Raw genomic sequence first — 14,841 nt, 5'->3', positions numbered from 1 at the left:
GGGATTTTAAACTATTTTTATTTGAATTAGGTTTGCTACAGTTTTGAACAAATTCTTTTTTTTGGAAGGTTTTTGTGCTTAGCTTGAACTAAGCTTTGTTGGGTTTGTTCTGAGGGTAGATTAGTGTCTAAAGTCCACGCAAGCATTGCAAACTTGGTTGTGGAAAAAAAATGCGTGACAGTTTTAGGGAACTGAAGATGAGTGGAAAGTTTTTCTTTCTTTTTTTTTCTTTTTTTTTTTTTTTTTTTTTTTTTAAACTATTTATGGCTCTAACCATTCTTTCTCGCTCATAAAAGCTTATCAGAGAAATAAGTCTTTGTTTTAGCTCAACCACCCTCTTAAAAAGGAGGACAAGGCCAGATGAGTTCAGTTTAAACCTTTTATTTCTTTTCTTATTGGAAATTGCAGTAAACCTGTAGGAGCAGTAGCTTTTTGTTCATGACCCTTATGTAAGACAGGGAATGTCTTGCAATGTGAAGATGGGCCTTGTGATGATACTGGTCTTGTCTGGATCTTGGTGTACACGCCCAAAAGAATGATCCTAGGAACATTGCCACCTTTGGTAAAATATATTAACAATAGATCATTCACTGAGGTGACCATCACGTATGCGTGCCGTAGCAACTTGATATTTGTACATTTTTAAAAGCTTAACATTTTTGTTTTTACTCAGAAAATATGGCTTTAGTCCTGAGAAGGTCAGATCTCAGTCGCTGCACAGCCTTAGGGGATTATTCCCAATAATTCCCAGCTCATACAGGATGGACAGAGTGGCAAAGAGGATGTAGCAGATGAGAGAAACGATTCCCAGCTTCCAGTCCAACTTCCATCCGTTGATGTGCACGGCTACGAAAAGGAAGACAATTGAAAGGAGAAGTGTGCAGGAAATAAAGACCAGTCCGGTGCTGTTGACCTCTACAGGGTTGTTGGTGTCCACAAAGGCAGTTTTGATGAACCAAGGCAAACCCAGGCACAGCATGTCAAACACATTAGAGCCCACAATGTTGGACATGGCCATATCGGCTTTCCCTTAAGAGAGAGAGAAAAAAAGTTTACATTGAAATTTTAAAGAATTCAACATTCCTGTATTTTGAGTGAACAAGCTGTGGAAGTTTAAATGTACAGCAAGCAGTTGTTCAGGAATTTTAAATGACGTTAATGAAACTGGAAATTAGTGTTACCTTCTCTGGCCACCATCACACTGGCCACAGTGTCAGGTATACTGGTTCCAGCAGCAAGCAAAGTAAGTCCCATAATAGTATCGGGGATAGCAAGGGTCTCACCTGCATAAACACAATGCCAACACAAAGTCGGATTACCCTACCAATAACTTCAAGATACAGTGTTGTGCAAAAATATTGAACTACTACACATTTTTTTTATGTCTTGCAAGGGAAATAGGTGCAGAGATTAATGGAAATGCAGTATATCAGGCAAAAACAGTTAGTACAATTTCTGTGTCTAACACACCGGACTGAAATGAAGCGCCAAACCCATGACAGAGCCTCCTCTATGTTTAACAGATGGCTGTGGAGACTTTTCTCCCTGTTTTCCAGCCTTAAATATAGCTTCTTGACATTCTCAACTAAAGAGATACCACTTCTGTAGTCAAGTCAGTGAAAAATGTGAACAAATTATGTTTTGCGACAGGCTGCTAGTAACAAAGTGCCTAAAAATACAAATTAACATTGGTTCTCTGCGAAGTCGTCTGTAATGTGTAGACACAACACTGGTTCTTCCCTTAGGTTGGGTACTTTTTTTGTTTGAATGACTCATACGTCAGGGTTAAGTTGCTCAACAGAAACATTCCCTTGTAAAGGGTCAGGTAGAAGCGCTGAAAATGACTGAAAAAGCAGCTAAGGAAAACCTTCGACCTGAAGAAAACTGAAGGAACTATTTCTCAAGAACCTAAGCTAAATATCAAGAAATGAGGGGTGGCTCAAAAGTACATAGTACTGTGGATCTTCCATAAGAATGTGAAATCCTATTATCAAGTTAAATAAACAGCACATCTGCTCCTTCTCTTTTTGAAAATTAAGTCCATTATTAGACATTGTCCATTATCCAGAATCCACATTCATCATAGGAAAATAAATAAATTTCAGGCAAAGTGATCCAGAAAATAACTCACCAATATTAATCACCACCTTAAATGAATCCTTACAATCCTGCCTGTGAACTGTGACTGGGTTCTCTGTACTGTCCAATTCAGTGCAGAGCCTACATGCCTGGTATTTCCCTGCATGTGAGCCTTTCTGAGAACTATTGGATAATCTCATTATACATTAAGTAGACCTGCCACTGTCACATGATAATATTGCCTTTTTACCCTGAACTTGGAATATAGTTCTATAGTTCATTCTTTTGTAGATGGAAGGTGGAGGGGTTCTTGAAGCCCTGTATACACTCAGTCCTCATGTGACTGTGTTTCCCTAGGGGTGAGCCCCCTGTTAATTGCTGTGGCCGGCTAGGCACATGGCCCACTGGAGCTACAACAGACCCCCTCTGAACCTGCCTAGACAATGGCATCCCAGGAATTAACCAGCAGACCAACATGTGACTGTACTCTGCAAATCCAACATTTTTCTCACAAGTTTCAACACTTGTGATCTGCCGTGGCTCAGTGGGTGATGAGCTCATTTACACCTGTAGCTAATCTGCAAAAGTTTAATGAAAACTACAGAATTTTATTACAGACTTCAGAGTTAAAACAGCCATCTTACCAACTACAGTGACCATCCACACCAGCACATATGTAAAAGCTGAGATCCAGACTGCTGACATGAGGAAAGTGATCACGAACCACTGCTTCCAGAACCTTCTCCTGCAGTCAGGGATGGTGAGGAAAAGCAGAGTAATGATGGGCAGGGACAGTACCCACAGAATCCGTTTCATGTCGCTCTCCGGGACGGCAAAGACACTTTTATGCTCTGCTGGTATGAGAGAATATACATCATACATCTCTCCTAGATCAAACACGAAGGCGAATGACTCAAAGTGGCGTTGAAGGAAAGCAGTTTTACTGTGCCACTAAGAAGTGCGCCTTACCTTCAGGAATCTCATTGAGTCCGTGTAGGCTGAGGGACAGGTGAGAGTATCCTGACTCATCGTGGAAGATCCCACTGTCTGTTCTGGAGCGACTGTGGACTCGCAAACTGGTGTCGTCATTCCAACCCAGCAGACGCTGTGTCTCAATCTTTTCACACGAACCTGACCCCAGACACGTGCAGCAAGGGCTCAGCTTCCTCAGGACAAACTCACTGATGCGAAGGTCAAAGCACAGAACCACAATGTAAACGCCGTAGACCAGCAGGAGACAGGCAGCATCATACCTGTCAACAAATTACACAGTTTGAGCATTAATAGTTCATTGACATACTGTAAATGAAAAATATTGTAAATAAAACATACAATGCTGTGAAAAAGCATTTGTCCCCTTCCTGAGTTTTTAGTTTTTTTTGCATATTTGTCAGACTTATATGTTTCAGAACATAAACAGATTTTAATATTAGACAAAGATAACCTGAGTAAATACAAAATGCACTTTTCAATTATTATGTCAATGTAAGTAATAGCAGTGATGAACCATGGTGAGAGCCATTATCCACAAATGGAGAAAACATGGAACAGTGGTGAACCTTCACCAGAGTGACCAGCCTACCAAAAATACTTCAAGAGTTCTTCGATGACTCACCCAGGAGGTCACAAAAGAACCCAGATCACCATCTAAAAAACTGCAGGTCTCACTTCCCTCAATTAAGGTCAGAAAACATACTTTTCAGTGGCTTTTGTACCACTGGATTATTTCAACATATTTTCCATGTGTAATTCTCCAAATTGTTGTTGCTTTTTTTTTTAGCCATGGATATAGTTATGACAGTACCATAAAAAACAAAAAGAAAAAACAAACCTGTAAATACATGCACTGTACAAATTGTTTTGTGATCTCTTTTAATTTGTTTTTCTCTACATCACAAGAGGCAATAAAACGCTGTAAATGACTTTGTATCTTGTTACCACCCTTTGGGTTATAAAATAGAGTCTCTTATAAAAGGACAAAGTCTTTTACAACCCAAATTCAACCCCTGTTTGTATGTGGTGAAAGGTCTTAAGATGATTCATGTAATGATGAGTTAGTACACACAAATACACTCACCAGTAAACTTTGTTATCTGAAATAATCCCAATGACAGCAGCAACACTGATCCCATATGCCAGGCAGTCCCTGAATAGTGGCCAACAGGTGAGACGCCCAGCCTGATAAAGCGAACAAAAATAAGAGGTTTAAGGCTCATAAAACACAACGATCCTTCTGTTTTGGCTGAGCAAAAGTGCAACTGCTACACACAAGTAGTTAGCAGAGGTGTAATGTTTGTCTGTATCTTATGTGTTATCGTGTCAGAATGTACCATAGAGGCTAAAAGTCCACAGGCACCACAGATTCCTAGCAGGTTGTAGACAGCCGATCCCACAATGGTGCTGACCCCAATGTCCCCTTTTGTCACAAACACACCTGACAGTAAAGAGCACATTTTAGCTTTGAAGCCAGGAGCAATGAGGAAGCATGACAGGGAAAAGAAATAAAGATCTGAAAGTTAAAATAGCCTAGTTCAAGGACACTTTTCCTTTTTGTTCCCATGTAGTAAAGTCACTATGTCAGACTGGGGAACACCACAAGGACACAGATGATCATACTGGGGTTATCATGTCATAATTAGGTTTTTACTTAGTTTGTGATTACCTAGGAAGGCTGTGACTAGTTCAGGTGCAGAACTTCCAGCTGCCATAAACGTGGCTCCTGCTACGTCCTGTGACAATCCCAGACCTGAGAGAGGTCCAAAATAACACACACACACAAAAAATATAATGCACAGTTTTGTTCAACAATAGCACAATCCCTCCTCAAATGGCCCATTAAAAACAGATTGATATATTTATTTTTAAGGATTGGTCTGTGATATTACATTTTATATCCACCCACTGTGGGCTTGTTTAGTCAGTCAGTTGATTTCATGGTTTGATCGTCTATTAAAAAAGGATATGTTTAAAAAAAACAAAACAAAAAAACTTAGGTGTTGGAGGGATAGGTGCATAAAGTTGAAAACTTTCACAATGTTTGTAGACTTTGCAAAGACCAAACTACTAGTTTACATTAACTATACCAAAGGATTAACTGACTAACAGCTTTATTTATTACTTAAAATGTTCAGTAAGTTAAATATTTCCTCACACTGTATGTGTAGATTTGGCTCCCACCTTGTAAATGAAGAAATTGCGTTAGAATCTGTTGTTATAAATCCCGATTACTCTGATAATCACACAGTGCAAAAATACAATGAGAACATCCACCCAAGCCTACACCTACACCTTACACGCAGATGTTCTATTGGAAACGTGTGTGTTATGTAGAACTTACGTTCACTGATTACTTCTAATGATGGCAGAAAGTAATCGTCGCAGACTATAGAGACAGCCAAAAGCATGTAGAAAATAAGCATAAAATAAATGACGAGCCCTCCGTCCTTCCTCTCCTGCACTGTGAAGAAGCCTTCAGGAAACTCGGAGGACTGTGGCGGGATGCATTCTGTCTCATTCTCTAAAACAGCAGAAACAACACGCACACGCATTCAAATCAAGGCTGTTAAAGTAAACTAATTCAAAAATAAGGGAGAAAAAATATTTTAGAACATTTTAGTAAAGTGAACTAAAATCTAATTGTACAGAAAAGTTTCAGTCTGGCCATTTTGGTCGAATACGTCAGTACAGAAAGCCTGAGGGAGATTATCTTTATGGAGACTGGGATGAGGATGAATCAGTCGCCTCCAGTAACGGTTGTGTGATAATACCTATTTTCAACTTCTTAAATCTAGCCCCTGACAAATACACGCGAGAATATTATCAAATAAAAGACGAAAGCACCGACTCTAATAACGACTCTTAACAACTCATACACACAAACTGTCACCCCAAGAAGCCAGCAAGTTGCTAGAGCGCTCTGCCAAGATGGTTAGCTCTATTTTCATGGCAGTTACACGGTCTTTCATGCCGATAACACACGACGATTAGTAGAGCAAACATTGCCACAGTTGCTATGCCACATGATTACGCACACATTATTACCGTGACATAACTCATGACACACTGAACAGATTGTCACTATAAAACAAAACTCCCCCAGATTATTGTGGCAGCTCTAAAATGTTACAAAGTAACCCAAAAATCCCGCACGCACTTGTTTCAGATATGCTTACCCACGGCCCGACGCACCCTGACAGAGTGACTTTCCTGTGCTGTTTTTGCTGTTACTGAAAGGAGACTGACCGTGCAATACAAAAATATTACAAATCCCAGAAAGTAAGGTATAAAATCTTTTCTCTTCTTTTTCTGCACAGCTACAGCAGTACCCATGGTCATTTTAAAATTAAATAAAACAAAAAAATAAATACGAAATTAGCGATTAATCCAAGGACGCATGTGTGTCTTTACAAGCTTGTAGAAATGTACTAAGGACTAAAATTGGTTGTGAGCGCTGCATCTAACACTACATACGGCTGCAAGCTGCAAAGAGAGATTATTGGGAGGGGGGACATTTTAAAGTCTGGTGCTACTAAGAATGGGGGATCACGAGTTGCGAGTCATTCCAGTCAGCTTGAACACAATCCAGCCTGAGGCGCAGCAGGGGTGAAATCCAGATTTCTTTAAACACAGTTTTAATGCAGCTTTACAAGTGGAAATGTAATGTTTTCTTGATTAAATACACATTTAAGCAACACACTTGCTGAATTTGGAGATGATCATCTTCACGTCAAACAGTGGCACTGTGGGCGTACATGCAGGCCACTCAACTAGGCCTTTGCGCATATCTGACTCGTGATTGTAGACAGAACATAACCATAAACAGGATTTAGTGTAGTTTTAGTTACACCGTAGACTGATACCCATACTCCTCACATGTGAGGAAAAAAAGGGGGTGTGAATATGTGGAGGGACGGGGTGCCAGGGCTTGTTTGGACATGCCCCAAAGTTTCCCCCGGAGCCACAGAGCGTCAGTCAGGAGTGCTCTCTGTGTGGATCGCCTTCGTGCTCCAAAGACATGAAATGAATGGATATTAAAACGATGGATAGTTTATCCTGAGTCCAAACAAGATGATTTGAAAAAAGGTGAGTCAATTCAATTACTGGTTTTCTGAGAGGCTGCTCTGTGTCTATTGCACGTATTTCATTAAGCAGAAGATTTAACATTATGAATTTATATTATGAAAGCAACTTTAAGGTTGACAAATGCTTAAATCATCAGTCTGGCATTTCTGTTGCACCAGTGAGCAGTGCACACTAGCCGAATGAAGCTGAACTTGCTTGTTTTGTTGTGCTAATTGTGATGAATGATGCTGAGCCTAGCTGTGAGTTAATGGCGCCCCTGTGTGGCATTGACTGGGTTTGTGGTTTGCTGGTCATCTTGTGTAGACTGATAAGGGCCTAGCCTGGAAGTCATGCAACAAAGAAATAAGGCAATGTTAAAAAAAACCCTAAAACAAAAACCAACACAGGTATTCTGGTAAATAGACGGTATGCTTGGAGATATTTTTTAAAATACTTGCTCTTAAAGGTTTTTTTTTAATGTTTATTTACAAGATTTTAACTTAAAATGACATAAAATCAAATAAAAAACAATGACATCCAAGCGCAGAAAGTAAGACAAAAACCAAAAAACCAGAACAGGAAAACAATAAAAGAAAAGAAAAAAATAAGGCAATATACAAACATGCAATCCTCTCTCATAGCCAAACCCTAAACAAGGGAGGAGATGGTGATTTCCAGGCTCTAAGAATAGCTACAATAGCTTTTAGCTACAATCATGTCAAACATTAAGGGTTTCTGAAGAGGACGTCTAAGTGCCAGTGAGGTTAGGGAGCAGCCTAGCACTGCAAGTATACAATCCGGCTTTAATTTTAAGTCATAAATCCGGTTATACATATTAAATATCTCTGCCCAAAAAAGTTTAGGGCAAGACCAGAAAAGGTGGGCAGTGGTTCCTTCCATTGCTTTGCATTTTATGACACAATGAGGAAATAGATGGAAAAATGCTGCCTAGCTTTATTTTAGAGAAACGCAAACGATGAAGGACTTTGAACTGCCTAAGTTGTAATCTGGCATTAACAGAGCATTCTTTAATCTTCTTCAACCCATTGGCCCACAAAGTGTCCGATATGTCTACTTCCATGTCCTTAACGCAAGCATCCTTGGTGAGGTTTGTAGGTGGTTTAAGTGTAAAAAGTGTAGTAAACTGGCTGATTAGGTGTTTGGGATTTCAATCAAATAATCATAGAAGTCTCTATGAGCAGGTGGCTGATCCAGATGGGAGAACGAGTGTTTAACAAAATTCCTGATTTGTAAGTATCGAAATAAACGAGTGGAGGGAAGCATACATTTTGATTGCAACTGAACAAATGAAGCAAAACAATTGTCGATGTAGACGTCCTTAATAGTGCGGAGACCTAATTCTGACCAATGATTACACACAGGGTCCATCACGCCAGGTAAAAAAGAAAGGTTTGGCGTTATGGTGCAAAAATGGATAGGTCTGGCACAAAGCACCCCTAACTTGCTTTAGGATCTGAAGAGAATAGAGCTAGGACAAAATCTTTGCTAAAAAATTTTGGTAGGTATGTTTGGCAGGAAGGACCACAGCCCTTCTGAATAGCAGGAACAGCTGAAACACTGTTCCAGAAAACCCACGTTCTGGTATTGCAAGCCCAATAATATTGCCTGAAAACTGGGAGGCCAAGTCTGCCCTCAGAGGGTTTCTGCAAGTGTGCCTTTGAAATTGTATGGTGTTTATTTGCCCAGATGAAAGACATAATGATAGAGTCAATAGTTTAAAAATGATGATGTGGGAAAGATGGGTATGTTTTGGAAGAGATGAATAAATTTAGGAAGTACCACCATTTTTTTTAAGTTTTATTTATTTTTTTATCATTTCATTTACACTCATAGACCACACCTGTTCAACAGCTCCTTAAAGCAAATATCTAATCAACCAATCACACGACAGTTACTACTGAAGTTCAAACTGAGCATCAGAACAGGCAAGGAAGGTGATTTAAGTGACTTTGAACATGGCATGGTTGTTGGTGCCAGACTTGCTGAACTAAGTATTTCAGAAACAGCTGATCTACTGGGATTTTCCCACACAGCCATCCCTAGTGTGCAGCATTTCTCTGGGAGAAAATTCCTTGTTGGTGTCAGAGGTCATAGGAGAATGGCCAGACTCCTTTCAGCTGATAGGAAGGCAAAAGTAACTTAGGTAACTGCTTATTACAACCAAAAGAGGAGAGCAGCTCTGAGCATGCAACATGTCAAACCTTGAAATACAGGAGCTACAGCTACAGAAGACCACACCGGGTCTTGTCAGCCAAGAACAGGAAACTGAGTTTACACTTCATACAGAATCGCCAAAATGCTCCAAGAGAAGATTTGAAAAATATTGCCTGGCTTGTAAAGTCTCAATTTCTGCTGACACAGCTGAATGCTAGGGTCAGCATATAGCATAAAAAACCTGAAAGCGTGCATCCATCCAGCCTTGCATCAGCGGTTCAGGCTGATAGTGGTGTAATAAAAACTGAGTGTCATTAAAACACCTCAACCTAGCTGTTGATGACCATAGCCATCCCTTTACGACCGCAGTGACAGCATGTTCATTGCTGTCAAATGGCCTCCACAGTCACCACATCTCAATACAGTAGAGCACCTTTGAGATGTGGTGGCACATGAAGCCAGCCAACATATCTGCAGCAACTGTGTGATGCAGTCATGTCAATATGGACCAAAATCTCTGAGACATTTTTCCAGCACCTTGTTGAATATGCTACGAAGAATTACAATAGTTCTGGAGGCAAAAGGAGGTCCAACTCAGTGCCAGAAAAGTGTACCTAATAAAGTGGTTCATAAGTATCTATCTCTTTTAATGACTCTGTTCATTTATTGGAATAACAACTTAGTACTGTTTAATCTTTTATTATTAAATTAACCTTTTAGGAGTGAATTAGGACAAATTCATTTCGTCCGTACTGCTTCCATTAATTTCTTTACAATTTAATTTTTTTTATTCTTTAAATTTTTTTTAAGTAAGTGAGTTTAAGTTCATCATCAAACTAACACCACTGAACACTGTTGAAATCACTATTCTTTTTCGGATTAAAATATAAGCAAATGCACACATGTGTCCAGTGCTGACAGTTTGCACGTCTGTCTGACTCACCTAGCTTGGTGGAGGTTTGTCTTTTCCTTTGACCACACCACTAACCAGCCAGCAGATGCCAGTATTAGATCAGAAAGTCTCAGGATACCTTTAGAATCTAACACCAAACTTCACCTGTAAAGAGGAATGTCTGTTTTTATTAACTTGAACAAGACATGAGGTCTTTTTTGGAGTGCGTGTTCATAACTTGACAGGGTAATATTTCTGGAATTTAAGGGTCAGAGCAGAACCATTGTTCCTGTTATCAGAAGCTGTGACTTCTAGCTGTGCTAAAAGGAAATATCTCACAGTCTTTTATTTACAGAGCTAGCCCCAGTCAAATAGATTATTTAATAGCGCATTGTGTACACATTCTTTGTGTGTGTGTGTGAACTAAGGTAAAAATGGCTCAATGAAATAGAGCAGATCTCAATCCAGTCTCAATCTCAGGTAAACTATCAAGCTGGACAGCAACCTCACCATCGAATTTGTCATTTGAAGCCTTTCTGTCTCTTAGTGTTTGTGCGCTTTCACTTGTGTGTAAGAAGATACAGCGGAAACTTGACAGTGCCTCGTTCTATTTCAGTGGTCACTGGTACACCTGCAGTGGTGGATGAGTCTCTAGTTACAGTATCAGCACAATGGAAAAACATTACTCTTGTGTGTCTTATCCTCTTCACTCAGTTTTTTTCGTAAGCCTGTAAAAATATTCAGCAACATTAGTCTACTGCAGTAGAATATGCAGTAGACTATATTTGTAGATTAGAGACAATAGCCACAAGGCAGCGGTGCAAAACTTGCCTGTCACCTTAACAAAACAATGATCGCAGCCGCAGAAAAAAGAGGAAGGAAACCAGTCAAACTAGAAAAACTGGCTGAGTTGCTTTTGTCATCATTATGCAAGGAGAATGCGGCAGTTTTTACAGCTGTCACAGTCCTGCCTTATGAAAGTCTTCTTATCATTTGCTTATCATGTCTTTCCTTCTCGAATGCTGTTCCTTGGCTCTGGAAACAACATAGGTCTGTGCGTTTTGTGTACTTCAACTTGTTGAATAGCAACACCCTGCCCTCAGCGGGGAGTGTTCAGTGTTCAAGGTTCAGGAAGATAACGAGAGGTGAGTGGCTGACGCGTAGCTTGTTTTATGTTTCCAAAGGCTCGTGTCATATTACCGAAGACAGCAGGCTTGGTGAAACTATCGCCGGATTGAGACTGCTGAGACTTGAACAGACCAGGAACTGGGAGTTTTTTTCTTTTTTTGAAAAAGAAGTTTTGAAGAGGCTAAATAAGCCTGAGTAAGAGGACTTCCTCTTGTTCAAGAACAGTGTTACCATGGGTAAGAAGACACAACCACCTCTGCTGGTTTTGCTGTTTTTGTCAGGGCTTGTTCACTGTTCAGCTACCTTTGTATTTTGGACTGCCAACGTGGAAATAAGCTTTGTGAACAGCTACAATGAGACTGAGGAGAAATATTGTGAGTGTGGGTTGTATGGCCGTAACTCTCTGAGGAAAAGAGCTTTTGGCATCGTTACGCTTCCCGTGGGAGACCCCAAAGGCTGTGGCCCAGATCCTGTGTACGACCGCAACGAAACCTTACCACCGTGGATAGCCCTGGTGAAGAGGGGCAACTGCACCTTCGGTGAGAAGATCAATGCTGCCAAACGCCTCGGAGCAGCTGCTGTTGTTGTGTATAATGTGGACGGCAGTGGAAACAGCACTACACACATGGCACACTCAGATGCAGACGAAATTGTGGCGATCATGATTGGTAACACTCAGGGCATGGAGATTGTCAGGTTGGTGAAAAACGGGATTGATGTTCAAATGATAATTAGTGAAGGCGTGGCTCACGGACCCTGGATGGACACATACTGGCTTTACTTTCTGTCCATTGCCTTTTTCATTGTAACCGCAGCCTCCATCGCCTACTTTGTGTTCATCTCCGCAAACCGTCTCTACAATATGAGCATGAGCAAGCGCAATGAGAAGCGACTGAAATCCGAGGCGAAGAAGGCAATTAAGCGTTTGCAGGTACGCACGCTCAAGAGAGGGGACGAGGAGACCAGTTCGGACTCCTCGATGTGTGCCGTTTGTATCGAATCCTACAAGGTAGGCGATGTGGTGACCGTGCTGACGTGTGATCACATCTTCCACAAAACCTGCATCGAGCCCTGGCTGCTGGAGAGGCGAACCTGCCCTATGTGTAAGTGCGACATCTTGAAGGCCCTGGGCGTTGAGGACGACAGAAAAGAGAGCTTCTCTTCTGAGTCACCGCCAGATGTCACCGTGATCACAGTGACAGGAGACGCCCTGTATGAAGTCCCACTGACTGACCCAGGGAGCCTCGACCCAGAGAGACAGCAGCATCGCTATGACAACAGGGCCTTCGAGGAAGACTCAGAGGCTGCGAGGGGATGAGCAGCAGCAGTGGAAACAAAACAAAGCACAAATCAGGACACAGTTAAATTTCCTATTTAAAAGAGATATTTTTCTGGCACACAGTGATCCAGTGGAATCAAAGTTTAATCTATCAACAGAGGAGACAATGTTCATCTTGCAATGTGGACATGTTAAAATGATTTAAAAAAGAATCCAAGGATTTAAAATGTCAACGAATGTGTGTCATTAACTTAAATGTCAGTGCTTCTTCTTTGTTTTCTGTAGTGGGTGTGTTCATAAATCCGCAGCTCATTAGAATAGACTTGAGCAGTCGTGGAGCGACACCAATGTCAGATAGCTGTTTTGCATAGGCACAAAGCAGTTGATGTTGGTTAGGAAGGAATATAAATATCAGAAAGTGGGGCCAAATTTCTTCCAATAAAAGGCTCAATATTGGGCTGCTCGCAGTAATATACACCAAACGTTTCTTTTTCCTTTAAACTGAAATACAATTGTGTATTTCTCATAATCCACTTTGTCCTAATCACTGTCCTTTCTTTTTCTGAGTGTTTTTTTTACCATTTGCATCTGGGTTGTCATTCTGGATTTGCAAACACACCCTCATAAACACGCCTTTGTCTGGAAACACTGCATGCCATGCATTTCTCGGGCATGAGTAAATAATACACCTGAGGGCCAGAGGCTCATAGCATGACAGTGTGCTGAAGAAAGGATTTTCATGTTCAGTCAGATCACAACCAGAAGTGAAATGTAATGCAGTCATGTTGTAATAGACATATCTACCTATCTCTCTCTATATATATCTATATATATGTATAAAACAGGCATCTGCAGTGTAGATAATTTTCTTCCCATATGTTTTCTTGGCTGCTGGACGGGGGAATTACTGTGTAATTATCGTGAAATTATTATGTGTACTATCTTTTTAAGTAATACACTGAGACTGGCTTATCACTCAATCAACTTTATGTGTTAATATAAAGGTAACACACTATGGAAAGTACAGCTGATTTTCATTTGCAGACATAAACTGTTATTGATGAACATGTCTTCCAGGTTTTGCCCGTGCTCTACCTCTGATCTATCACACGGTTAAATATAGGAACGTGTTTGAGATTCTTCCACGATCCAAAGTGTGTCCCTCCATAAAGGATAAAGCTAAAGAATTGTTTCACTTCTTTGTTTTCTGGTGGGATGTGCCGATCATGGTACTAAAAAGATTTTATATCGAATCATTTTCACGGCTGTTTTACAGATTCCAGGAGTCTTAAATTGCACTGTAAAAAAACGAATATTACTTTCTGTATTAAATCACATTGATGCTTTTTAGAATGAAATAAATCCCTCAAAATGAGGCCAACTTAACGAGGACACATACTTGTGAAGTGGTGTTTGTTTGCGTGTGTGTGTTTTGCGGGATATATATACGAACATGAACATGAACGTGAAAAGTATGGTAAAGGAACCTCTCACTTTCAGAGGTGTGTCTCTACAGAGATAACTGTAGGAGAGAAGTGAAATTGTAATTACTCCTGCGTAGGTGGGAGCTGATACACACATACACACCTTAAGCTTCAGTGGGATAATCATCATACCACATAAGTATACGGGCTTGAACGAACAAGCCGAGCAAGCTCGACTACTCCTCAGGTGATCACATTTCCTGAGTTGGAAAAATCCAAACATGGAAACAAAACGGAGGCTCTGGGATGATGTGTCATATTTTTTTGCTCAAAACAAACAACATGCTGATAATCAGTCTGTTTAGCTAATAAATAACGTTAATAGGCTATCAAAATGGATCCAAAGTAGCATACTTAATACTGTATTACAAGCTAAATAGTTGCACAAATACATTTAAAAAAATGCTGTATTTGCTCCATTAATGAAAATGCTTTCACTGTCAGTGGTTTGGAGCCTGAGTGAGCCGAGGTCCAGTACACTCAGCAGCACGAGCTCTTTCTGTTTAGCAGAGATTCCCAAGCTTTTGGTTTTGTTTTCAATTGAATTCCAGTAATGACCGCATGTGACACCTGATGAAACTCAGTCAGTCAGCCTTATAACTTTACCACAGACCGTGGCCTCTGTGTGGCTGTGAATAAGGTTGAGCCAAATAGTACGTGTTTGGTTTTTTTTCCTTTTCAAATTGCTTGATTTTAGAACCCAGAGGTATCCGATAGTTGGCAATAAAGCAAAATCAGAAAGA

General features: G+C 40.4%; 2 protein-coding genes across 3 annotated transcripts; one reads left to right on the top strand and one right to left on the bottom strand.

The window, feature by feature from the left end:
• Positions 1-336: 336 nt before the first annotated feature.
• On the bottom strand, positions 337-6,562 carry slc24a5 (solute carrier family 24 member 5). 2 transcript variants are annotated; one of them, XM_085458185.1, is made up of 9 exons: positions 6,252-6,562; positions 5,417-5,596; positions 4,742-4,825; positions 4,410-4,513; positions 4,157-4,257; positions 3,049-3,332; positions 2,724-2,933; positions 1,182-1,283; positions 337-1,029 (listed from the first exon to the last, which is right to left on the bottom strand). In XM_085458185.1, the coding sequence occupies exons 1-9, from the start codon at positions 6,412-6,414 to the stop codon at positions 707-709; spliced, it is 1,551 nt and encodes a 516-aa protein (XP_085314311.1). In that variant the 5' UTR covers positions 6,415-6,562; the 3' UTR covers positions 337-706. The 2 variants fall into 2 exon arrangements, with proteins under 2 accessions (XP_085314311.1, XP_085314316.1); XM_085458190.1 differs by having other exon boundaries at positions 2,724-2,930.
• Positions 6,563-11,145: 4,583 nt separating this feature from the next.
• LOC146718973 (E3 ubiquitin-protein ligase RNF128-like) lies at positions 11,146-14,008 on the top strand. The gene has a single exon (XM_085458176.1). The coding sequence runs from the start codon at positions 11,568-11,570 to the stop codon at positions 12,651-12,653; it is 1,086 nt and encodes a 361-aa protein (XP_085314302.1). The 5' UTR covers positions 11,146-11,567; the 3' UTR covers positions 12,654-14,008.
• Positions 14,009-14,841: the final 833 nt, after the last annotated feature.

The sequence above is a fragment of the Copadichromis virginalis genome, linkage group LG1, assembly GCF_057382275.1.
Source record: "Copadichromis virginalis isolate Kocher_CV1m ecotype Utaka linkage group LG1, C_Virginalis_male_GT1.1, whole genome shotgun sequence".
NCBI classification, from domain to species: Eukaryota; Metazoa; Chordata; class Actinopteri; order Cichliformes; family Cichlidae; genus Copadichromis; species Copadichromis virginalis.
Note: the sequence above shows the minus strand (reverse complement) of the source record. Positions and strands in the feature narration are given on the sequence as shown.

Coding starts and splice junctions, on each gene's coding strand:
- slc24a5 (XM_085458185.1), bottom strand. CDS start 6,414: ATGACCATGGGTACTGCTGTAGCTGTGCAGAAAAAGAAGAGAAAAGAT. Junction 5,597..6,251: donor CAGGGTGCGTCGGGCCGTGG/GTAAGCATATCT, acceptor CTGCTGTTTTAG/AGAATGAGACAGAATGCATC. Junction 1,030..1,181: donor TGTGATGGTGGCCAGAGAAG/GTAACACTAATT, acceptor CTCTCTCTTAAG/GGAAAGCCGATATGGCCATG.
- LOC146718973 (XM_085458176.1), top strand. CDS start 11,568: ATGGGTAAGAAGACACAACCACCTCTGCTGGTTTTGCTGTTTTTGTCA.